At 41.8% G+C, this 23,237-nt stretch overlaps 4 protein-coding genes across 14 annotated transcripts; 2 read left to right on the top strand and 2 right to left on the bottom strand.

Annotated features, from left to right (window-relative positions):
- Window positions 1-176: 176 nt before the first annotated feature.
- Window positions 177-6,155, bottom strand: dcun1d2b (DCN1, defective in cullin neddylation 1, domain containing 2b). 7 transcript variants are annotated; one of them, XM_026378079.1, is made up of 7 exons: window positions 6,141-6,155; window positions 3,635-3,851; window positions 3,386-3,554; window positions 3,151-3,281; window positions 2,936-3,018; window positions 2,118-2,214; window positions 177-1,422 (listed from the first exon to the last, which is right to left on the bottom strand). In XM_026378079.1, the coding sequence occupies exons 1-7, from the start codon at window positions 6,141-6,143 to the stop codon at window positions 1,343-1,345; spliced, it is 780 nt and encodes a 259-aa protein (XP_026233864.1). In that variant the 5' UTR covers window positions 6,144-6,155; the 3' UTR covers window positions 177-1,342. The 7 variants fall into 7 exon arrangements, with proteins under 7 accessions (XP_026233864.1, XP_026233867.1, XP_026233866.1 ...); XM_026378082.1 differs by lacking the exon at window positions 6,141-6,155 and adding an exon at window positions 5,796-5,885; XM_026378081.1 differs by lacking the exon at window positions 6,141-6,155 and adding an exon at window positions 5,702-5,838.
- On the top strand, window positions 5,515-13,297 carry tmco3 (transmembrane and coiled-coil domains 3). 5 transcript variants are annotated; one of them, XM_026378072.1, is made up of 15 exons: window positions 5,515-6,046; window positions 7,010-7,158; window positions 8,033-8,346; window positions 8,465-8,632; window positions 8,963-9,142; window positions 9,259-9,459; window positions 9,606-9,734; window positions 9,836-9,928; window positions 10,012-10,198; window positions 10,287-10,404; window positions 10,501-10,696; window positions 10,808-10,958; window positions 11,060-11,139; window positions 11,229-11,378; window positions 11,538-13,297. In XM_026378072.1, the coding sequence occupies exons 3-15, from the start codon at window positions 8,089-8,091 to the stop codon at window positions 11,649-11,651; spliced, it is 2,025 nt and encodes a 674-aa protein (XP_026233857.1). In that variant the 5' UTR covers window positions 5,515-6,046; window positions 7,010-7,158; window positions 8,033-8,088; the 3' UTR covers window positions 11,652-13,297. The 5 variants fall into 5 exon arrangements, with proteins under 5 accessions (XP_026233857.1, XP_026233859.1, XP_026233858.1 ...); XM_026378074.1 differs by having other exon boundaries at window positions 7,010-7,176; XM_026378073.1 differs by having other exon boundaries at window positions 7,010-7,223.
- A 981-nt stretch (window positions 13,298-14,278) lies between these two features.
- Window positions 14,279-17,343, bottom strand: LOC113174489 (potassium-transporting ATPase subunit beta). Its single transcript, XM_026378541.1, has 7 exons — window positions 17,232-17,343; window positions 16,114-16,242; window positions 15,924-16,037; window positions 15,637-15,842; window positions 15,477-15,539; window positions 15,134-15,226; window positions 14,279-14,657 (listed from the first exon to the last, which is right to left on the bottom strand). Exons 1-7 carry the CDS (start codon window positions 17,341-17,343, stop codon window positions 14,499-14,501), a joined length of 876 nt encoding a protein of 291 aa, XP_026234326.1. The 3' UTR covers window positions 14,279-14,498.
- A 1,381-nt stretch (window positions 17,344-18,724) lies between these two features.
- On the top strand, window positions 18,725-22,761 carry grk1a (G protein-coupled receptor kinase 1 a). The gene is made up of 7 exons (XM_026378540.1): window positions 18,725-19,426; window positions 19,997-20,124; window positions 20,427-20,584; window positions 21,154-21,237; window positions 21,565-21,689; window positions 22,029-22,230; window positions 22,469-22,761. The coding sequence occupies exons 1-7, from the start codon at window positions 18,725-18,727 to the stop codon at window positions 22,759-22,761; spliced, it is 1,692 nt and encodes a 563-aa protein (XP_026234325.1).
- The last annotated feature ends 476 nt before the right edge of the window (window positions 22,762-23,237 follow it).

The raw sequence follows: 23,237 nt of genomic DNA, 5'->3' as shown, positions 1-23,237 counted from the left end.
GCACTGCTCTCCTGCACAGCAGCCACTGGATGAGATCACTTCTTCAATCTTATGTTCTCAAAGTGATGTTACTTGTTGCTAATCTATAAAAAAGCAACACAACGAAAGCTCAAACATTGTAAACAAACAGTTAAAACACTTTTGGCTGCGATGCAGATGCTTTTTTTTTTTTTTTTAATTCTAGTCTGTAAGTGAAACCTACTGTCCTGTAAACAGCTCTGATGGCTCTGTACTTGTATACAGTGCTGTCTCATAAGAAAAATCCTACAAAAGAAACAAAGTGTAAATCAGTGCAGATTGCAGATTTGGCAAGTCACCATCACCTGGATAATAGGAAACAGTCAATGTGCCAGTCTATTTCTCTTTGTGTACAGCAGTTGACACACTGCGAAACTAAAGAAACTAAAAACAGAAAAACATAATGCAGTAGCGTTTTTAGAAATGAGTATCCTAAATGCTTTCTATGTAATAATCATGATTATAAATGTCATGGCCTGTTTTGTCAGATATACATTTTTGTTCTTTAAATCTATTTTTATTCTGATTCTGCTGGTGCTGAACAGCATGCTGCTCTGTCCAATTCTGTGTACAAAATCTGAATCTGATCATTTTCACTGTCACTTAGTTAAAGTGATAAAGTCATTTCTTAATTTCCTATATTAATAAAACCAAATAAAAATTTCAACATTGTATTGTAAGAGAGGCATTATGTTTAACCACTTTACATACACACACACACACACACACACACCATAACCAGCAAGCACACTTCTTCTCTGCTCTCAGTGCGACTGCTCGAGAGCTACACTTTTGCAATCTCAGTGAAAATAATGTAGGTTTGCTTGTTTCCTCCTTAACATCCATAGCACCGCTTCACACCAGCTGACAAAAACATGCAGATTTTAGCACACAGTTCCATCCTACTGCATCTGCAACTCAAGCCTCTGCAAGTGCTGAAGGTTCACTCTTACTGTCCCTCCTCACTGTGTCAAGGGTGCAGGTTAGTGAGCCAAGTCCACAACAGCAGTTTGCACCTACACCAGTTGGTGATTTGCCCATGAGAGACATGTTTTAGTGTACCCATCATTTCCATGTTGCAATTATAAGGTCTGTTCAAGAAGCATCATTTCTCTCTAGTTGATTCCCCTCCTGCTTTCCTTTCTGAACTGGATTCCAGGTCGCTGTCCAACCAAGGCATCTTATGCAGTTGAAAGAACAATTTTAATGACAAGCTGCAGACACTCTTAGTCTCTTTTTGGCTCATTAGTAGAAAAAATCCTCATTCAAAAAAGAAAATGGGGAAGAAACAAAATCCATCTGCTGTGTTAAGCTGGTTCAAACACTATGTCATGTTACGTTTACTGCCCGTCACGATCGGCCGAGCAAACTCCACAAAGTCATCTATGAGAACAGGCCATGCTCCTAAGGAGAGAGAAGAAACATAATATTAGTTTAATGTAAGTGTAAGTTAATGCAGTCACTCAATTCATCAAAGCAGTGTCCTCTTAATAAATCACTCGTGCTGCACATTCAGGCCTGAACTTAGCCATAGTTATTAGTATATTGTAAGAATAAGTTGTTTTTTTTTATAAACAAGCAAAGTTTACTGCTTGGTATAGGTCATGAAGCTGGTTATTATCTCTGCACTATGCAGAGACAAGGATAAAATCATGTTTTTTACATGAGGTTTTATTTCTAACATGTCTGCAATGACACTTTCTTTTCCTGCATTATTTTGGATTGAAGCCCGAGAAGCACCATGTGGGGCAAAAGATCAGTAAATGACCCATTACTGTTTTTGAAGCTTAAATGCTGTAAGCAGATTATTTTATTTTAACAAGTTCTGATAAAAACAGAACTTCTCCTGTCTTGATTTAGGTGGGTGGGCAATAAGAGGATTTGGTTTAATGGTTTTGTTGTGAATTAATCAAACCACAAATCAAAAGAGACAAATTTAAGTTTGAGTGAGTGAGTGGGATTCGTAGCACAAATAATAATATGAGACCTTACTTTTATTAATTAGCAGCATTCATTTTAAAAAGACAACTGATAATTATTTGTAGCTACGTGGCCTGTGCTATGGGCCGTTACTTATCATCTTCATGCTGAAGGCTCACCTTCTTCATCATAGTTTGACATGTCATCTGCAATCATGTTGCCAAAGTCCAGTAAGAGGTTCCATGTGTCTTTAGGAATTGACCGCTTGTGATGCTCCTGAATACAGCACAAAAACAGGAAATTATTACAGGACGTTATTATTATTGTTATATTTGATTGAAACCATACGGTGAAAGCTAATATTCAATTCGAATTTATCAGTATAGCGCCAAATCACAACAGATCTCAATAGTCATCTCAAGCCACTTTACATTAAAGGTTTAAGACCTTACAAAACATAACTGTATACAGAATTATATAGAAAACCCAACAACCCCACTTGAGCAAGAACTAGGTGACAGTGAAGGAGAAAAACTCCCTTTAACGGAAGAAACCTCCAGTAAAACCAGACTCAGGGTGGGCGGCCATCTGCATAAAGCAGTTTGGGTGAGTGGAAAAGAGGAGAGAGAAAAAAACTGCAATAAAATCCTGTTCCTTGAGCTCTAAAGTGATGTCTGCAGGTTTTTAATAGAGTTTCTATTAGGATTTCCTTCTTCAAGATCAACCAAAGATATTTGAAAATGGCTTGAAAATCTATCCACATATGTCAAATATTCAGCTAACACACAAACACACACACATTTGCCTTGCTAAACTTTACCCTAACCATAACTCTAAAGCTTAGTCTTAACCCAAAGACTGGCTAAAATGACCTCACAGGGCCAAAATGTCCTCATAAGAATGGTATTTCAACTGAATTTGTCCACACGGGATCATGAAGACATACTTAGGAGTGAGAAAACCTCACTGAAGATGCAACACAAATCTCCACACTCACCAGCAGAAAGCGGTTCCAGAGATCCAAGAACTTGAATCTACCTGTGAGAACTAGATTCCAGTAAGCCACAGCCATTTCTAGGTCTACAGAAGAAAGTTAAGTAAAAACAAGATTAAAATCTGACATTACAATACATGTGTACATTTCAAAACACTAGTGTACTTCTGGTAAAAATCTGTAAAAAGCAAAAGTACATGTTGTGCTCTTAGTCTCACCTAAACCTTTCTGGCCGGGGTTCTTGGCAAAATTGAACGTAAACTGGTAGAAGTCTTTGAACTTCCCTGTGTCTTTCAGCTCCTGCTCTAGTCTGGGAAGGATCGCCCTGAGTTTTTCAGGACTGTCACAGCTAGAGGAGATATTAGGATTAAAGTCAATAAACTTTTACAGCTTCTTACAAGCTATTAAGTACACACTGGAATGAACTTTAATTTCGGTGTGAGTGATGCTCACCCCAGCTCAGCCATCCCATCCAGAAACTCTTTCCTGCTGAACTCGCATTGTGTGGCCGCTCTGAACTTCCACGCCACCACAAGTATGCTCATGCTTGCAGGGTCAAGGCCCAGGTCATCACAAAACTGCTGGATCCCATCAATGCCTATCTTATTCTCATCCTGGGGATCTGCAAAAGACAGCTATGAAGTGTGAGCCAAACAGTGCCCAGGTGTGACAGACAAGACAAGCAGACTGTGCTGCACCTGCCTTTATATCTGTTGTAGAGCTGTTCCAGCTTCTTGCGGTCCACTGAGGTTTTCATGGATTCTTTGTAGTAAAGATCTGGGTTCTGGAAGTAGTTGTCTGTGGCGATTTCTAGTTTCCAGTCATTCTGCGTCAGGCAGTACACGGCAGTTCTCTCGCCGGCCTGCGTGAAGGACATGAACTGCCGTACCTTGTCCTTCTGGGATGATTTCAACTTGTGCTGCAAAGCAGGAATGAAAATGGGTTAATACAGAGGCCCAGAAAATACACACACATTCCCAAATCCTTTTGGACATTAAACACATCAGTATTATTTTACTCTGCGATACTACTTTGTTGTTAACTTTGATCATCTCTTAAAGTGCTCAGAAATATGCACCATGTAAACACAGTTACAACTGTAATTAAAAGTTATTACATTAATTAAATAGGCTCCTGAGAAATGTAAAAAGCCCTAATCACTTTACTTTAAGTTGGGTTTTGTTGATAGTAGCACGGTACCAAACAAAAGTGCACAAATTAACACAGACAACCATTGAACCTTCTGCAGAACAGAGGGTCTGTGGCCCTGGGACAGGGACCAGCTTTGCTTTCTAGCCCTGGATTAAAGAGGATACAGAGACGTGCATGTGGAGTTGGAGCTGAACCTGAACATTTACACCAATAACTCACACACACCTAAACTTTCTGAACACTTCATTAAAGCCGCACGGATGTCGTGTCCACCAAATCTTCGAGCTCTCCAAACATAAACTGTCTCATAAAATAATCTACTGGACGAGTGGATTGCCATGAAATCGGGTTGTCGTGCATGTGGTTCAAAAAAGTAAAGACTCAGTCCAACACCCTGACAGTCACTGTGTCATTAATCTCACTGCAAACGCACCACTCTCTCCTGTTAGTTCACACACTACCTCTCCGGGTTCATTTCATCTCGACGGTGACCGGGAGGACTGCAGACCTGACCCACCCGAGGATCACACGGCAACAAGGGGTGACAGGCCAGTGTTTGGCGACCTAGTTTCCCTGGGACCGGGGGAGTCAGATGCTCTCTCTCCTTACCCGGGGCAACGGTACAGGCGACCTAACGTTACCAAAATGGGAAAGGTATGTGTGCCGCAAGTGCGAGTGTCCGATCGCAAAACACCAACAACTGACCTTCCATTTCCCTCTTATTCCCGACACACATCAACCTGACTATGCGACACTTGGCTGAGGACACTCGGAGCCCGCGTACCGGTGTGTCCTCTTAACGTAATGACAGCCGTCACCGGGTTTTTAGACTTATTTAACGGGGCTAAAGAGCAGTAGTTGTCCCTCCTGTGTAATCTTACCTACCATTTTATCACCCGCTTTCTGCTCAACTTGATATCCTAGTACCAATTGTGCGCATGCGCGAACTGTAAGGCCACTGTATTCCTGGGAATTGTAGTTCTGTGGCGCTGCAACGCCACAGGCCCCAGTGTTTTGGATATTAGGTTACTTAGCTTAATAACTTTGTGAGTTAGGACACAAAAACTTGAGCGAATTACTTAATTTATAATATAATTATTCTGCCTGTCAGTGACACCCACATGACTGAAAATGTCACCGTATTACTCACGTTCAATGAGCTTGGACCGTGTTGTTGTTATTTAAAAGAAACTATACAGCAGTTAGCTTGTGATAAACAACTGTTGACATGTGTGAGAGGTGAATTAAGCCGAGAACAGCTGTCCCAATTTAATAGCATTTAACATTATCGAGCGGAATAAAACAACATGTGAAAACTACAACTCCCATATCAAACCCGATTAAGATGTTTCGGAAGTAATCAGAAGATGGATCTGACTAAATTATATCGACGCTATTGTGTTAAATAACAACCCAGCAGTTGTTTTGTTGTAGCTGTGGTTCATATTTAAAGTTTATCGATGACATGTCTTGTGGCAACACATCAACGCATGTCACTGCTACTGTTAGCAAAGTTGTGTTAGCCGCACTGTTGTCATGGGAGTGAGTGTGGACTCAGCTGGCTGGAGCTGGTCTGACAGCTCGGAGGAATTTGGAGGCTAACTTAGCTTTACTTACAGCTCCGGGCGAGAAAAGAGCTTCAACTTTTATCAACAATGACACGTAGCCGACGTCGGGACAGGTTTCAACAGCAGCAGTCGTCCCGTCCTACCTGGACGGAGCAGCGTTAGCCCCTCGGTCTGCTAGCTCCAGTAAAGTTACCGACGGCTGGAGGTCGAAGTAAACCCGAAGTTGGTCTCAGGGTGAATCGGTGAACGCCTGCGTCGACGCTGCCTGCAGCTATGTGGCAGGAGAGGAGGGGTGTCGGTGGGACAACAACAACATGATTGTTCCCGTCCTCTCCTGCTTCTCCGTCAGCCGTGGAGTGGAGAGACATACAAACACCGTGTGCACATTTCTCAGGTAGTTGCAGCTTTTTTTTTTTTGTCTTTGTTTCCAGTGTAAATGTGAAGTAATTTGTGTTTGAGGCACTGAACAAATGAATGATTTCACCGACCATCGTGTTTCCTGGTGTCCCTGAAACATCATTCATGCCTGGTGTGTGTGTGTGTGTGTGGTCAGCTTGTATTATCTTTCTATTTCCTGTAATGAATAGTTCGACTTATTTTACCTATTAACATTACATTAACATGTTTGGTTGTCTCTTATTTGAATTTGTTGTTTAAATACGTATGGATCCACTAGTACACAGTCCATATAAGTGTTGAGTAGTAAGGAAATGAAAGTACTAAACACAGGTACGGCACAGTGCTTGTTTTTGTAATTTAGTTAGTTTATTTACTTGGTTATTGTCATTTCATGCCTCATGAGTACATAAGAGAAATCTTTTGCATTTCCTTGCAAGTATTGATTATTTTTTATTATTGATGAATCTGAAATTGTTTTCACAATTAATACTTTTTTTAAATTTTAGATTATTTAATGTAAGTAAGACCTAAAAAATAAGGAATCCTCACATTCAAAAGTCAAATGTTTTGACTGAAATATAACAAACAATTGGTCACTTGTAGGATAATTTGTTTATTCATTTTGTTTTGTTCAACTAATTGATAGATCGACCAGTAATTGCTGGTTGTCTTACACTATTTAACAGCTATAGTGTTACAGTAGACTAAATGTAGTTACGAATTGCTGTACAGATTGTCGTCAAGTACAAAGTACAAAATATTTTCTCTACCATTGGTGAAGATGGTTAATACAAGAAAGAAAATGTAAGGAAAGTCTTTAAATTGCTTGAGCAATAATCATTATGTAGGTTAATTGTGCCCTTTAATCTGAATATTTAATATATGATACTTCTCAAATTAGGTTTAACATCCATTAAAATTAGGAACTGAGGTCATTTCTGCATCTGTGTGTCTGCAGGCTAGTTCTGTTCAGCAGCCGAGCAGCGAACACTGCTGCTATTCATCTCTAGCAACAGTGGCAGAGCGGCTGCAGTCCAGTCATAGGAAGAAGGACAGAGGAGGAGTTTAGAAAGTCAACTTCACTCAGCTTGACTCATGCTTACAAAGGTGTGGACCCGCTTGGGCGTGAGTTGAATGCATTCAGCCATTATGCTGATGTGGAACAAGATTATGTAAGCAGACGTTCGATGCCAGTGTTGAAGAGGGCACATTGTTCTGATCAAATCAGGTTCTTAAACTCATTTTTTAATTTTTAATCCATGTAAATCACGTTGAGGTTTGTAAGACATCACCATTACAAGCACAGATAAAAATACACTGTCAGGTGAGGTGAAGGCAGAATGAAAAGTACGACAGCAATTCACACGTGACATGCTCAGTCAAGTCAAGTGCTAATAAAAACAGCTCTACAAGGTGCCATTAGCTGCTCTCGGCACCCAGTAGGACAGGTCACAGGTGTGTTTACAAAGCTGGCTTTTAAATTGTTCAGCTGAAACCACGCCCAGCCTAAAGATTTATCCCTCTCTTGAGAGGCCACATGAATGCGAAAGGATACAGTGGCCCACTTTAAAAGAGATCAGCTATATCAAAATGTTAGGGCAGGTACTGCTATAATCTGTACTTTAATGGGTATATCCTGTATTTCTATAATGTTTATAAGGTTTTATTATCAAGAAATCCAATGAAAATACCAAAGCAAACATTATGTATACTATAATGTACTTTTATAAAGACACTGTATCAGCCTACTGTAATAATAGGCCTATTGTAATATATCATACTTAATTGACCCCCTTGGGGAAATTGTTGTTTGGACAACGCTACTGTGGGATGTCGGTGTCTTGTCCAAGGACACCTCGACATATAGCCAGGAGAAACCAGAAATCCAACCAGTAACCCTGGGGTTTACAGACTACTGCTTTACCAACTGAGCTAACTGCCGACGTCAATCTGTCTTGATATATTCTTTTCCTGTTCCCAGGTCCTTTTCTCTCAATCTATCTCCACACTTTGGTGAAGGAAGTAGTAGAGGTTTGGATGCAGGTTGTATGTTGGCTGCTGTGCCTTGGCCTAGCGGGGGCACTTGCTGTGCTGCAGAAGGACCAGGTGGCCCAGCATGCTATCAAGCTTTATCGAAGCAAGGGGGCCACACATGGCCACAGCTGGGTGGCCAACAACTGCAAGAGGCTGGTGGGACTCCTCCATCAGAAGAGTGTGGTTGTCAGGAAGTTGGCAGCTGCTGCAAATGCAGTCGGCAGGGATCGGGCCCTTTCAGAGCCGGAGAGGCACTTCCAGGTACGAAACTGAGTTTAAATAGTATATGGAGCTATAGTGACTGTATGATGGTATGGGGACAGAATGTCTGATATTTCACAGCTTGATGACTGACTGGTGTCTCTCTGTCTGTGTTCAGGTTCACACTCTGGAAGTTTTCCAGAAGGAGCTGAATGAGAGCGAGCACCTGGTGTTTCAGGCGGTGCACAGCCTGCAGAGGGCGCTGCAGGGAGACTACAGGGATGTGGTCAACATGAAAGACAGCAGCAGACAGAGGCTGGAGGCTCTGAGGGAAGCAGCCATAAAGGTGAGCAGTGGTCAGCAGTGTTTCATGGAGACCACCCCAGGGTGTCGGAGAGAGGAGCTGATACATGCAGAATTCAGACAGTCCAAGTGAACTAAGATGGGTCCGTTGTCTTTGAATGTTTTCAAGTAAACATTTGTCTATAAATGTTTTCAACATTAAATGATTTTTAGAAATTGTAATAAAATGTCATCACAAAATGTGATTCTGTTTTTGACCCAAATTTGTCATGGTTGTGGTTTCCAGCATTTTCAGACATGATTTTCTGGGTGTGTCAACTCAATATATCCCCCTTCACACACCTGTCTGTTGGGTTTTGTTCTCATGTTTCAGGAGGAACAGGAATATGTGGAGTTGGTGGCTGCTGAGAAACACCAGCAGGAAGCTGTTAAGAGCGCTTTAGCCCAGAACAAGACTCTGTCCATGTTGGATGAAATCTTGGAGGACGTCAGAAAGGCAGCAGACCGGCTAGAAGAGGAGATCGAGGAGCACGCCTTTGATAACAACAAACAGGTCGGCAAACATTAACAGTGTTCGGATACCATTTCTTTTCAACTATCAGCCTTTTCTCTCTAACTATGAGACATTTCAGGATTTCAGACTTTTTCAACATGCTCACTGTGTTGCAGATGAAAGGAGTTAATGTAGAGGCAGTGTTGAGGGTGGAGGAAGACGAAGAGAGCGGAGGGAAGAGGAAGAACAAGTCGAGACAGAAGGAAGTGGAGGATGACCTGGGACTGAGCATGCTCATTGACTCACAGAACAACCAGTATGTTCTGACTAAACCACGAGACTCCACAATGCCAAGAGCAGACCATCACTTCATCAAGGTCAGTAGTTCCTAACGTGATGGAAACTCTGTTTTCATTTGTTTCATCTTTGATAATGTTTAGAGGAGAGCAGATTCCAGTTATCCAGTTATTAGAAATTACTAGTAAGATAGTTTCACAATTTTCCTTCTTGTACATATGTGCAGGATTTGGTTTCAGTGGTGATGTTGTCCCTACCTTGCGGCTGGATTTGCACTCTGGTCGGTCTTCCTCCAATGTTTGGATATATCATCTGTGGAGTGTTGCTTGGTCCTTCAGGCCTCAACAGCATCAAGGTGTGTGTGTCAGATAATGTGATGTGAATGTAGCCTTTAAGAAAAAAATACCTGTTAATGTTGTGCTAGTTCATGTCGGCGTCTGTCTCTGTGTGTTGCAGTCTATGGTCCAGGTGGAGACGCTGGGAGAGCTGGGCGTGTTCTTCACTCTCTTTGTGGTGGGACTCGAGTTCTCCCCTGAGCGACTTCGAAAGGTAATAAAAGGGATTAAAATGGTACATTAATGTTTTCATCAGAGGTTGTTTTGCAACACCGGTGTGTGTGTTTGTGTGTGTAGGTATGGAAGACGTCACTTCAGGGGTCGTGCTACCTCAGTCTGCTGATGGTGGGGGCAGGGTTGTTGTGGGGCCAAGTCCTGCGTATTCGACCGACCCAGACTGTCTTCATTTCCACTTGTCTCTCCCTGTCCAGCACTCCACTAGTGTCCCGCTTCCTAGCAGGAGGGAGCAGGGCAGACAAGGAAGGTAAGTAGTTGTGTATCTGTGAGTGAGCTTTGCGATACCTTTATTTGATCATACAGTGGTTAGTAACATGACTGGTTCTGTGCGACAGGTGACCTGGACTACAGCAGTGTTCTACTTGGGATGTTAGTGATGCAAGACGTTCAGCTCGGCCTCTTCATTGCTGTCATGCCGACTCTGATCCAGGCACAGAGTGGAGACTTGGACAGGTTTGTGGGTTTGGTTTTTTTTTTGTGTCTTTTACCCTGAAATCTCTCTCACACTCAGCTTTGTAAGTCTGTTTGTCCTTTTACACACCACTTCAGCCTCTTGTTTGGAGGTCTCCGTGTGCTGTACCTCCTGGGCCAGGTCCTGGTGTCTCTGGCTGCTGTGCTGTTGTTGTGCTTGGTACTAAAATCGTTCCTGATTGGCCCCTATTACAAGAAACTACACGCCGAGAGCAAAGGCAACAAGGAGATCCTGGTGCTGGGGATGACAGCGTTTGTCTTTTTCATGCTGACAGTATGTGCTTAGCTTTATATCTTATCAAGAGCTGTCTTAAATATTCTTGTATTTTCCTGCAAAACTCTGACACATCTTCTGAAGAAAACTGTTTTGTGTTGATTCTTTTAGGTAACAGAGTTTCTGGATGTTTCCATGGAGTTGGGCTGTTTCCTGGCTGGAGCTTTATTGTCCACGCAGGGTCACATGGTTACCACAGAGGTCATGGGATGTATCGAACCAATCAGAGACTTCCTTGCCATCATCTTCTTTGCCTCCATCGGTCAGAAGACAGTTCTAAGCCTTATTATCATGTTACAGTTTTGTGCCATTTGCGTTGAGACTTGATTGAATCATCTTGTGTGTCGTTGTGGGATGTTGCAGGTCTCCATGTGTTTCCAACGTTTGTGCTGTATGAACTCACCATCCTGCTGGTTCTGACACTCACACTCGTCATTATGAAGGTACCGCACTTTTTTTCTCTTTTGCTCTTTTTCCTTCTCTGGTTCACGTTTGACAAACTCTCACTTCCTTGTCTTTTACCTCTTCCCAGTTCGTGATGGCCGTAGTGGTTCTGTCAGCGATCCTGCCTCCGGGCTCCCGGCACATACGGTGGGTGGTCTCCGCTGGGCTTGCGCAGGTCAGCGAATTCTCCTTCGTCTTGGGCAGCCGTGCCCGCCGGGCTGGCATCATCTCCAGAGAAGTAAGTGATTTTTAAATATCTGGACAGAGAAGGGCTCAGTTGGCTGAAGGTGCTCCAGTCCTGTTTTCTCCTTGTATTATTCATGTCTTTTGATTATGGTTGATTTCCTGCCTAGTGTGAGGTTTTTCCTTCTTCATTTTCTCATCTCTCTCTGCCCAGGTGTACCTGCTGGTTCTCAGTGTCACCACTCTCAGTTTGCTGCTGGCTCCTGTGTTGTGGAGAGTCACCACACACAGATGTGTTCCCCGAGCAGAGCGCAAAACAGTAACATGACCTGATCGAGTCCATAATGTTCCTGCCTACAGTAACTGTTATACACAGCATGAAAAGAAGTAGAAGTTAAGTCTTATTCGACCATGTAGAAAGGCTTTCATGTCAAAACACTATGACACAGCCTGTTGAACTTTTTCTTGGTTTAACAGACTCAGTCCTCGACTTAAACAATCATCAGCTGAATTTATTCAATACCTGTATTATTATTAGATTCTTGAAAAATGTCTCTTTCAGATATTATAAATGTCTTCTGCTACAGTATGGATCCTCCATTACAATAGTACTACAGTATGGACCTGGACCACAATTACAGTCAAATACTGTAGGTGCCCTTTACTGTACAAACACTATCATTTAATAACCATATACACTACTGTTCAAAATTTAGAGTCACTTAGAAATGTTTTTGTTCAGATCAGATTTTATCATCAAATTGATCATAAATAACTCGTAAACATTCTTAATGTTGTCAGTGATGAAATGAATGACAGCTGGAAACTGCTTGATTTAATGGCACATGTACATACGTCCATTAACAGCAAACATTATTCACTTGTTGTCAATGCAAAGTTCATCAGTTTAAAAGCGTACTTGGTCATTAGAAAACTATTTTGCACTTCACTTAGCACAATCGAAAACGTCTATGTTTCCATGAAAACCAAGGACATCTCTAAGTGACCCCAAACTTCTAGGAAATGACCTCACTGAACTCAACTTCATTCTGACTCTCCTAAAGGTTTGGCATGATCTGTCGTATCTGACGGCTTTAGTGTGATTTCCTTTTGCATGTATCAAAAAGAGAAGAAACTCTCCTTGTTTCTCTTTTTGATACTTGTTAGTGCTGAATCTCAACGTTGTCCATTCCTTTAATCACATGGACCAAGTCTGACATTTAATGTCAGCTCCATATATTTGTTTTGATATGCAGGCACATTTTTGTACCTAAAATGTTTTTCCTCTTTCTTATATTTGACATGTTTACTTTTGATTTGATGTTATTAGAATTAAGGTTTTTGTAAATGGCATATTCTGTTTCCAATTGAGGTGCGGGCCTTCTATCTGCTGTATTTAATAGATGGTATTTGTACTTTATTCTGATCATTGCATTTCTGTGAATTTAGGTGTTACAGCACAAAACTACAAAAAATCCTACTGTTTATTTTGTAACTTTATATTTTCAATATTGCACATAAGTTAAAAAAAAAACAACAACAATGGAATGTAGACAACAAAATACAACATTAAGTAGCAGCTCATGAAACTCTGAATTTATCTGAGAATTTATTCACAAAGAAAAGTCCTGCACTAGATACCTTTTGAATGTCAAACTTCTGTGCCTGCTCTGCACTAAAAGCAAGACTTGCTTTATGGGAGCGCCTTTGTGGCATTTCATGTTGTAAATGTCGCTGTGTTATAATCCATCAAGTGCAACGTAAATGTATGTAACACTATCACGTTACTGTAAAGTTTAATATTGTTCCCAGAAATGAAGTAGGTTAACAGAGACTGTATTTGAGTTTACGTGTGTGTGTGTGTGTGTTGGTGGCTGTGACACCACCAGGCACAAAGAAATGCTGTTCTCATTATGTATTTATCGCTTGGTGAATTAATTCATTTATTTATTAAAGTTGGACAATGAAGATGCATTTCCCTGGTTTTACATTGGTGGTGTTTTTGGAATACAGTACTTTCACTGAAGGAGCTGCAGACTCTGTCAACATGAAGCTTATTACACACACACACGTTTCAGAATCTAATGTATGACATACAGTATGTTGTATTCTGTAATACAGAGGTTCTGAAGCTTTTTGGTTGTGATCAATTAAAGATTACATGATTTAATGAAAAAGAGCATTAGAGCAAAGACAGACAATAAATATGTTTATGTACTGATGGCAGTGGTGGAATGTAATTAATACTAAAGTACAATACTTAGAAAGGTATTGTCCTTTACTTGGTTATTTTCTGTTCATGCTACTTAAAGTCCATTATGATTCAGAGGAAAATATAGTTTTAATATCATTACATCTATGACATGAAACAAAACTCCTGAGCTGGTTCCAACCCATAGAGTAAATAGAGCTGAAATGATGCGACTGATGAACTTATCGTTGCATTTCTTTTTTTACCCTCTTCACACCTTCTACACACAACAAAAATAGAAGCAGAGGAATGGACAGGTTGATATGAGTGAATCCCTGTTATCTCATCACACAGCATCATAATCTTTTTCAAGGAAACGTCTGGCTTCCAAGATCTCTGAGTCAGGGAAACCCTGTGTAATAACGACTTAATAATCAGCAGTGGACGAGACGGACCCACAGGTACGTGTTGCTGTGTGTGTGTGTGTGTGTGCGAGTACACCTGTACTGTGTAAGCTGATAAACCACAAACTTTGCAGTCAGCAGATTTACCACCATCATCATCCTATTAGCGAGGGTACAAATACTCCACAGACTAACCGTGGTGGGATTTTAATGTCTTTTCCAACTGTCAATAGTTTTGAATGTTGTGCTCACAAACTGATTATTTTTTTACTGGAAAAACGTATTTATTTATTTATCTCAATTAGACATTAGTCACAGTCTTCCAATGACACGGTTTTATTTTACCTCATGTTTGTCAGTAATGATTTTACTGTTTATTCCATGGCAAAATCTAACAATCACATGACAAAGACGTTCATGAATCCCAAAGCGTGACAAATAATAATGATGAGCAGCACAGAGATTTAAGTGGCCTTAAATGTTGAGTTCTGGTTTAAAGGTTAAAAAACAGATCTGCAGATACTCTTCAGCGCAGTCAGGTGAGCTGTTAGACATAAGACATCTCAGTATCTCCTGTTTCTCACTGCACTGCCTTGAGGTAGAAGATGACTTTTCCCTCGTAGGGCAAGTGGTAGTGTTCGTAGGTGATCTTGTCAGAGACCACTCTGCACTCGAGCTTGGCATTCTTGTCTTTGACCAGGTTGAATCGAACGGCCACCAACGGGTTGACGTAAGTGGGCTGAAGAAAAGGAGAAAGGGGGCATTGCAAATCACTGGTTACTGTTGTATTTCTTGTATTTCATATTTTCCCTGTTCAAGGTTAGAGAACCAGTTCCTCATTTACACTGTTTTGTTTTAGATTTAGATGACAGGACTGACACCACTCTGATATCCGCGGCCAATTATCGTACTTTAGAGTGAAGACGGACATCTGCAGGATATCACTGCTAATTATCAATTTGACATTTTGTTTAATTCTTATCAAAAACCAAACAAGATACAAGTTAATCATCGAGCGTTTCAGGTGTTTACAGACGGAGCTAGGCTCACAGGTTTCCCCTTGTTTTCAGTCTAAACTATCTGCTGGTTGCAAAAGGATGTTTGCTGTAGAGACATAAGACAGGTGCTTTCACCTAATGCCATAAAGAAAATTTGGTGTATGTATTTAATGCATCCATGGTTGTGTGTGCGTGTTTATTTATTTATTTTGCTTACCTGTGCCAGTTTTCCATAGTAAGGGAAGTAAGATAGATCCATGACTCCCCTATCTGGGAAGTACTCAATGTTTTCCACATTGCTGTGTCCTTCCTATAAACAGACACCTGTTTATGTAATTGCATTTATTATATAACAGAACGTTTACATTACAAACTGGGGTTGTTGTGTTTTTCTGGTCACAGAAGTTCTCACAAAAAGAGCTATGATGGGAATAATGTTATCTATTATTTTGGGTGCATGTCACATACTAATAATAAAAGTCTCCTGCAACCCCTCCAGCTTTGTGTGACTGAAATCAGAAGTCTGAAAACTGAAATCAGAATATGCAGTTGCTGCTCACCAGTATGGTGCAGTTGACATATGGAGGAAGGTCGGTGTGATTAGAGGGCAAAAAATTAATGATCTGCAGAGGCAAAACAGAAAATTTACATGACACCTACGGGGTTATTGAATGTTTTATGCAGTGCAAAAATTCATCTTCTAAAAGTGCCAAACCACACCCTGTTCATCTTAATGACAACGCAAGGCTTTGTGGAGTTGTAGCCAAACGTTGGGTCCTCAAGTCCTGAGCAGGGTCCCAGCATGCTTTGTGTGAAGGGACATGACCACTTGGTGTGATGAGGGGCAGAGAAGGTTTTCTGGACGAAGTACTTTCCCTTGGTGCAATTATGGTAGTTACATTCATGCTGCGTGGTGTCGTTGTAGGCTGAAGGAGAGAGACACAGATTTAGATATCTAAATCAGCTGTGATTGATATGAAATAATTCTCCTTCAAACAAATACTGACGCTTCAGGAACTTGTGAAGGATGTTGGACATCTTCGTCACGCTGGTCTTGTCTGAGGTGTTGTAAGAGATTTCAACATCTTCCTCTCCATACGTGTCCGGCCACACCATCACCCCTAAACAGCCAAACAGAGCTGGTTCAGAGCCACAGAGGTTTTTCGAAGCCTTAACATGTTTCTGTAGTGGTTTTACCTGGAGATTGTAGCCGGTCTTGGTAGTCGGGGGCATATGGATCCAAGGTGTACATGAGCACCCAGATGGCCAAAGAAAAAAGAGCTGTCATCACCACGTAGAAGGCCACATAATAGAGACTGATGTACACTGTGTGGGAGAGAAAGAGCCTTTGACGCTACATGTTTACGGTGGTCCTGCTTCCTCCCACTGTCTAAAAACAGGTTGGATGTTGGATAAACTGACAATGGTTTCTCGTTTTAAAGTTTTTTTGTGGATGGCTTTATATCTGAGCATGCACAATAATCTCCTGTAAAACAAACTACAAAAAAAAAAATCCTGTATTTGTAGTATAGACAGTCAAGAGAGGTGGAGAGGGGAGTTTTGGGCGTGGTCATAAAAGTGTACGTCTACGTTAGCAGAGGTCAGGGTGTCCTCTGTTGATATGAGCTGAATTTTATCTGACTGTAAAATCAGTCAGAACAATCACAGGCACTGAGTTATCTCTCTCTCTGTCCACATGCTGCAAACTTTCACCTCACTGTAGTTAAAGGGCAGAAAATGTGTGTGTTTGTCTTTTAGCGCACACGCAAATGATAAAGATATGGTGTGTTGTTTAGTCTTTTCTCACACTAAATACACTTTTTTTATTCTGTTTCTAGAAGTAATTTCAATATTTCTCTTCAGGCAAGGGGCTTATAAATTACAATTTCACTACAAGACTGACATGTACAGTACAGGGGTGTAACAAAGCACATTTGCAACATTTATTTACTCCATAGTTCACAGGGTTTGATTTTACACACCAAATATGTACATAAAAATATTTCTATTTTATATGACGCTAAAGATCAATTCAAATGTGTTGATCCATGTCAGTGACAGGAGAAACACAAAAAGACAGTTTTGTCCTACATCTAATATAAGATCATTTTACAACACAGGAACAGTTAATTATTCAGGGAAGATATCACTTCAGGGACACTATGTACAGGAGAAAGAATTACAGACATCTATCTCTCATATCTGAAGCTCAAAATGACCACAGAGCCGTTTGTGTTGTAGGTGACTCTATTCATTCCTGTATGTCTCCAACGTTAATATAACGAAGAAGTAAAAGGTGATTGTTTTATTCCTACCCCATTTCTCTGGTGTCCTCCCCATAAACGTCCCATTGTCAGAGTTCCAGATAAAATGGCCAAAGTCTTCACATCTCTGTCCACAGGTCCTCTTCTCTTTCAGAGTGGCCATGGTGAAGTTCTGTGCTAACCAAGATCCAAAACGGACCTGTCCCCCTGTTCTCAGTCAGTGTATGAATTGGATCTCCTCTCTCTTGTCCCTCCCCAAAGTTTTTTTTAGCCCCTTTCAGTTGTGTCTCATTCTATTTTTCAGTAAAAGCTAAAAACTCAGCTCCTCGATGTCACACGGCAGGGCGATGTATGTATTCTGTCTGATTTATAGGGCTGTGATAAAGTGGGCGTGCAGCAGGTGGGCAAGCTGAGGTGGGCCAACGTAGAAACAGGTTCATTTTTTTTCTTCAGCAACATTTTATTTGGCTCCTTGAATCAACCTCGGGATCACCTTGAACAGCCAGGCAGGTTGTTACATACTCATGAGAGCAGTTTTGTTATCACACACTGAAACAGGAACCAGTGAAAACCGAAGAAACAATTAAGCCTTGAAACAGTTTGAAGTGGTGAACTCACCACTTTGGCCTAGACTGAATTAATTCTGTGGACTATTTTGAGGGCACGAAAGTAAAATATGATCAAATCAAAATCACAATTTCAAAAGTAATGATCATTCTCAGTCTTAGAATTTGGTGCTGGCATCTTATACCTGCGATAGACTGGCAGTCACTATTCAGGGCTTTCTGTATCTTTTCATAACACTGCATGCCCTGAGAGGATAATTTTATGGCAGCCCATCCATAAACCATGATATTTCAGTCTTAGCCAACCTAATGATGGACCAGTATTGTCTCCCCTAGACACAGCAGGCCGAAAACTGTGGTTACAAACAGCATTAAGATGTTCAGTCGTTGTTTGACTGTGCTTAAACACAGTGTTAGCTACTGTGAACACTTTGACCACAACTTCACAGCTTTCCTGTCATTACCAGCACACTACATGCTTGTTTATCCCTCCTCTCCCTTTCCCCTTGTTCCCTTTCTATTCTGTCCCTCCTCTCCATCGTGTTCCCTGAATCCTTGTTTCATTCTGTTCTCTTCTCTTTATCTGCAGCGGGCACATGGGTTAGCAGAGGATAAAGCATTACACTATGTATAAATCCCTTTGTGCAAAAGGTGATGAGTCAGGTAGATCTGCATGTGTGTCTGCATGTGCATGAGAGGAAGAGGAGGGACTCTCAGGTTTAGTGACACCCTCACTGAGGGAAACACTCAGATCTCTGTGCCTGTCTGCAGCGAGCAGACGGTCTGATGTACAAGACTGTCTGCTTCTCAATCACTACAGGGAGAAATCCATTATACACAGATTGTTAGTTTTTTTGCTATTTTATCATTTCCTCTCTCCTCTGGACACATTTCCAGTTGTCCACTACCACGTCTATGTCCCTGTAACACATCTCTGTAGCTTTTGTTGCGTCTCACACACTTTTCCACTGGGTCACCATGGACATCGGTGGCCTAACGACAGTGGTGGCCAACTCTGCCTACATTTCAGCCCGCGGGAGCATTGACGGCACTGCCAATCCTGCATCCAACCGAGACAAGAAGTACCACTCCCGCCTGAAGCTGCCACACATCACAGTATGCGAGGGTCTGCGGGAGACCTTAGACCTGGGCTTCCAGACGGTTTGTGTGGAGCAGCCCATTGGCAAGCGTCTCTTCCAGGAGTTTCTTGACTCCAACAGTGAGTATAAAGGCCCCTGCCGCCTGTGGAAGGATATTGAGGAATACAACATGGCTGAGGACGAGGATCGTGTAAAGAAAGCCAGCAAGATCTTGTCCCGGTACATGGAGCCTGATGCCAAGTATTTCTGCCCCTTTCTGCCTGAAAATGGCATCACAAAGGTCAAAGAGCAGCACCAAGAGGTCGGAGATGATCTTTTTAGGGACACCATGGACAGTGTGATGGACTTTCTCAAGGAAGTGCCGTACACTTTCTTCCTGGAAAGTATGTATCTGAAAAGGTTTCTGCAGTGGAAGTGGCTGGAGATGCAGCCCATGGGAGAGGACTGGTTCCTGGATTTTCGTGTGCTGGGGAAAGGGGGTTTCGGGGAAGTGTCTGCCTGTCAGATGAAGGCCACAGGGAAACTGTACGCATGCAAGAAGCTCAACAAGAAGAGGCTGAAGAAAAGAAAAGGCTACGAGGTAAGTAAGCAGAACATGACAAGACCTCTGTGGATGGCTGAAGATGCAGATTATGGATCCAGCTGCACAAGACTTCTTCTTCTCATCACTATTATTTATTATTCTGGCACATTATTCCTTACAGTTTGTGCAGTGGCTGTTATTTTTGAAACATGAGTTCCTGTCTAGTATTTCCCTTGTTTTCCAGGTCTTTTATGTACAAGATCTGTGTAATCCTCCCTCTAAACTACAGCCAGTAACTAGATGGAGCCCTACAAATAACATTAGACACCTTTGGCTTAAATGATTAGTGCCTACAGCATTAGAACATTTTGATCTCCTTAAAGATGCCAATCCTGTGGTGTTAAATTAATAAATCGAAGCCTCTGGATTTTTTAAAACTTGTGCTTAAGATGCCTGTAACATTAGTGGTGGGTGCTGACATCATGTTACTCAAATGATTCAGGTTTTCACTTTAACCACAAAAAAATGATGATGTTGTGATACGTGTGTCATTGCCGTGTCCAGCAAACATAAAAGGAGCCCAGAGTGCTGTGAACACTATGTCTGCTGTCCCTCCCTGTCCTATAGGGGGCGATGGTGGAGAAGAGGATCCTGTCTCGTGTTCACAGCAGCTTCATTGTGTCTCTGGCTTATGCCTTCCAGTCAAAAACAGAGTTGTGTCTGGTCATGACCATCATGAACGGAGGAGACCTGAGGTGAGATCTCTCACTCACTGACATGATTCCATCCGACACCCTCTGGTTTTATTTCCCACACCCAATATTATGCACGCACATCATCTGTTTTATCCAGTAACATTTTGATTGACAATTTGGCATCAAATCCTCACATTTAAGACACTAAAAAATCTGAGATGCTCTAATATTTTCGCCAGAAAATAAGCTTATAAATGTTCTGCTAGTTGTGCCACACAAGTGTATTGAAAATGCAAAGTGTATGTGTTAATAAAAGAAATGTGTCTATCCACTGTCCTGAGTAGTCTCTTTTGTGCTAACAGGTATCACATCTACAATGTGGATGAGAATAATCCGGGGTTTGAAGAGCCTCGGGCCTGTTACTATGCTGCTCAGATCATCCAAGGCCTGGAGCACCTCCACCAGAAGAGGATCATCTACAGGGACCTCAAACCAGAGAATGTGCTGCTGGATAATCAAGGTCAGACACTTGGATTGATAAGAAATAAGAAATACGTAGATTTCAGTAGACAGAACGATGTAGTGTTCAGTGTTGGGTCCTCACAGTGGTGCTGTAACTGTTGGTCGGGCTCATTTGTCCATTTCATACCTTCAAGAGGTCATAGTGGTTCATCTGGAACAGTGAGTTATAGGCCTCTGAACATGTAATTAAACATTTTGTCAAGTTACCGTAACTTTCTTATTGGCTTTCATGTAATATTTCCTCGCAGCAGCACACTCCAGTTTTGACTTTGCTGTACTGTAAACCAGATCCCCTCACCTTGCTTTTATTTGTCCCATCATGGCTTCCCGAGGTCAAAACACACACACACGCTGGTGTGTATAAACACCCTGAAACCCTCTCACACACACACACACACACACACACTTCACACCCTCAGTGCACATTGTGTCTTAATTCTAACACAAGGACATCTTTGAGTTATCACGGTACTGCAGGGTAACGATTCAGAGACGTAGAGTGCAGGTCAACATTCGTATCTGTGACGTGCGCAGCTCTTGACATTACCCCGTTGTTTGTCCTCACAGGTAACGTCCGTATCTCTGACCTTGGTCTGGCTGTGGAGCTGGCGGATGATCAGTTCAAAATCAAGGGCTACGCTGGGACTCCAGGTAGAGCTAGAAAAGAATCCAAGCTACAACTTTACCCACATGTAGTTTTTACAGAGTGACCTGAATGACTGGGGTGAAACTATCCTGCCACATTACAATAGAGTAGTTTGTGGTGTATTGACTTATAGTATAAAATAAAATTTAGCTAACATATATTAAAAATATGTATTTTTTCTATAGTTGATCATTTGTAAAAGATAGGTTAGTGTACATTTTAGCAGTAATAAAGATGTTTGTAGATCATTTTAGCGTTTTAGATTCAAATTCATTCCCTTCAAATTTGCACCTTCTACCTGAAAGGTTGTAACACTTTTCTCTCACCTGCAGGTTTTATGGCCCCAGAGCTGCTAAGAGGAGAGGAGTACGACTACTCTGTGGATTATTTCGCTCTGGGGGTCACTCTTTATGAGTTTATGGCTGCCAAGGGACCCTTTAGGACCCGAGGAGAGAAGGTAAAAAAGCGGCGTATGTGTTAACATTTAATGTGAGCTTTAAACTCACCGTGTCCTCACTACTGTCATGTCATGTCCTAAATCCATGTGATGACACAGTGACACTCTTCTTAGATCATGTACAGCAGCTCAACGTTGCCCACGTGTGGGCTGAAGCTGATACTGCTGTGAAACATCAAGAACATTGTCAGAACTGGTGGATTTTATTATATACGTAGTTACACATTACTCATACCAGGTGAAGGTATTAGTATACTCGTGCTTTAAATGGTGACCATGTGTTAGTGTTGGACTGCATATGGCTGAATTCATTTCTACTGTCCTTTGTTCTGTTTCAAGGTGGAGAACAAGGTGGTCAAGAAGCGTATTCTGAACGACCCAGTAACTTACCCAGAGAAGTTCAGTGAGAGCGCCCGGTCCATCTGCGAGGGTCTGCTGTGCAAAGAGGTTGACAAGAGGCTCGGCTTCAAGAACGGGTCGTGTGACGAGCTCAGGGCGCACCCCCTCTTCAGCAAGATTAACTGGAGGAAGCTGAATGCAGGTGAGTTTAAGACAGACAGACAAATGTGGAAACAAAGGTTTCCAGCTACTATTTTCCCTGCACTGCACTTGTCAGGTTCTTTTTATATTTATTTACTTTATGTTTAAATGTGTGTAAGGATCCTCGTGGTGACTAGATGCACAATTAAACTAAACTAATCAACAGCTTTACTGTATGAATACTTACCAAGACCTGTCAGTACTTGATGTCTGTATCTTCCTGTGTTGTGTCTCCTCAGGGATCCTCACACCCCCTTTTGTGCCAGACCCCAAGACAGTTTATGCTAAAAACATAGACGACGTTGGGGCCTTCTCCACGGTTAAAGGCGTGCAGCTGGAAGACAAGGACAGGGATTTTTTTGATGAGTTCGCCTCAGGAAACATCTCCATCCCCTGGCAGGAGGAGATGATCGAGACGGGGATCTACGGAGAGCTGACAGTCTGGGGCCCTAACGGTACTTTGCCCAACGACCTGCGACGTGAATCCATCCTGGAGCAGCCTCCCAAGTCGTCCACGTGCGCAGTGTCGTAAGACGGTGCAGTGCGTGGACGACGCCACATGAACTGTTTGTGAATGTAACTTTATTTCTTGAGCACTTTTCATACAAGACTTCAACACAGGTTCGTTGGGGATTGAAGAGTTAATGAATGTTAATGATGATAAAAAGGTATTTTTGTACTCACGGTGCAGATGTGATAGATAAGGAGATACCTGCAGTATTACCTGTATTGCTTGTCCAATTCTTTCCCATGATGCTAACCACGATTTCACAGATTTTCACTGTTTTCTTTAGAGCCACACACATTTTTCTTGCTTTATCTGACTCTGTGTGTGTGTGTGTGTGTGTGTGTGTGTGTGTGTGTGTGTGTGTGTGTGTGTGTCATGTGCACTACTTGTTTTTATCTGCATTTGCACTTTTTGCTTCTCAAATATGTTCGAATGTGTTAAATGGTCATAAAAATGAAGATTATATGTAGCAGAGATGTTGTTCAGTAACAACTGGAGTA

Source organism: Anabas testudineus, chromosome 3 (genome assembly GCF_900324465.2).
Source record: "Anabas testudineus chromosome 3, fAnaTes1.2, whole genome shotgun sequence".
In the NCBI taxonomy this organism is placed as follows: Eukaryota; Metazoa; Chordata; class Actinopteri; order Anabantiformes; family Anabantidae; genus Anabas; species Anabas testudineus.
Note: the sequence above shows the minus strand (reverse complement) of the source record. Positions and strands in the feature narration are given on the sequence as shown.

What these genes read in the sequence shown, in the direction of transcription:
- dcun1d2b (XM_026378079.1), bottom strand. An exon ending in GATGGGATGGCTGAGCTGGG is followed by an intron (nt 3,282 to 3,385) that starts GTGAGCATCACT and finishes TATCTCCTCTAG; the next exon opens with CTGTGACAGTCCTGAAAAAC. An exon ending in TCTGGAACCGCTTTCTGCTG is followed by an intron (nt 2,215 to 2,935) that starts GTGAGTGTGGAG and finishes TGCTGTATTCAG; the next exon opens with GAGCATCACAAGCGGTCAAT.
- tmco3 (XM_026378075.1), top strand. Translation starts at nt 8,089, where the DNA reads ATGCAGGTTGTATGTTGGCTGCTGTGCCTTGGCCTAGCGGGGGCACTT. An exon ending in CAGGCCTCAACAGCATCAAG is followed by an intron (nt 9,735 to 9,835) that starts GTGTGTGTGTCA and finishes TGTGTGTTGCAG; the next exon opens with TCTATGGTCCAGGTGGAGAC. An exon ending in CTGGCATCATCTCCAGAGAA is followed by an intron (nt 11,379 to 11,537) that starts GTAAGTGATTTT and finishes CTCTCTGCCCAG; the next exon opens with GTGTACCTGCTGGTTCTCAG.
- grk1a (XM_026378540.1), top strand. Translation starts at nt 18,725, where the DNA reads ATGGACATCGGTGGCCTAACGACAGTGGTGGCCAACTCTGCCTACATT. An exon ending in AGAAAAGAAAAGGCTACGAG is followed by an intron (nt 19,427 to 19,996) that starts GTAAGTAAGCAG and finishes CCTGTCCTATAG; the next exon opens with GGGGCGATGGTGGAGAAGAG. An exon ending in TTAGGACCCGAGGAGAGAAG is followed by an intron (nt 21,690 to 22,028) that starts GTAAAAAAGCGG and finishes TTCTGTTTCAAG; the next exon opens with GTGGAGAACAAGGTGGTCAA.
- LOC113174489 (XM_026378541.1), bottom strand. Translation starts at nt 17,343, where the DNA reads ATGGCCACTCTGAAAGAGAAGAGGACCTGTGGACAGAGATGTGAAGAC. An exon ending in GAGGACACCAGAGAAATGGG is followed by an intron (nt 16,243 to 17,231) that starts GTAGGAATAAAA and finishes TCTCCCACACAG; the next exon opens with TGTACATCAGTCTCTATTAT. An exon ending in CCTTCACAAGTTCCTGAAGC is followed by an intron (nt 15,843 to 15,923) that starts GTCAGTATTTGT and finishes TCTCTCCTTCAG; the next exon opens with CCTACAACGACACCACGCAG.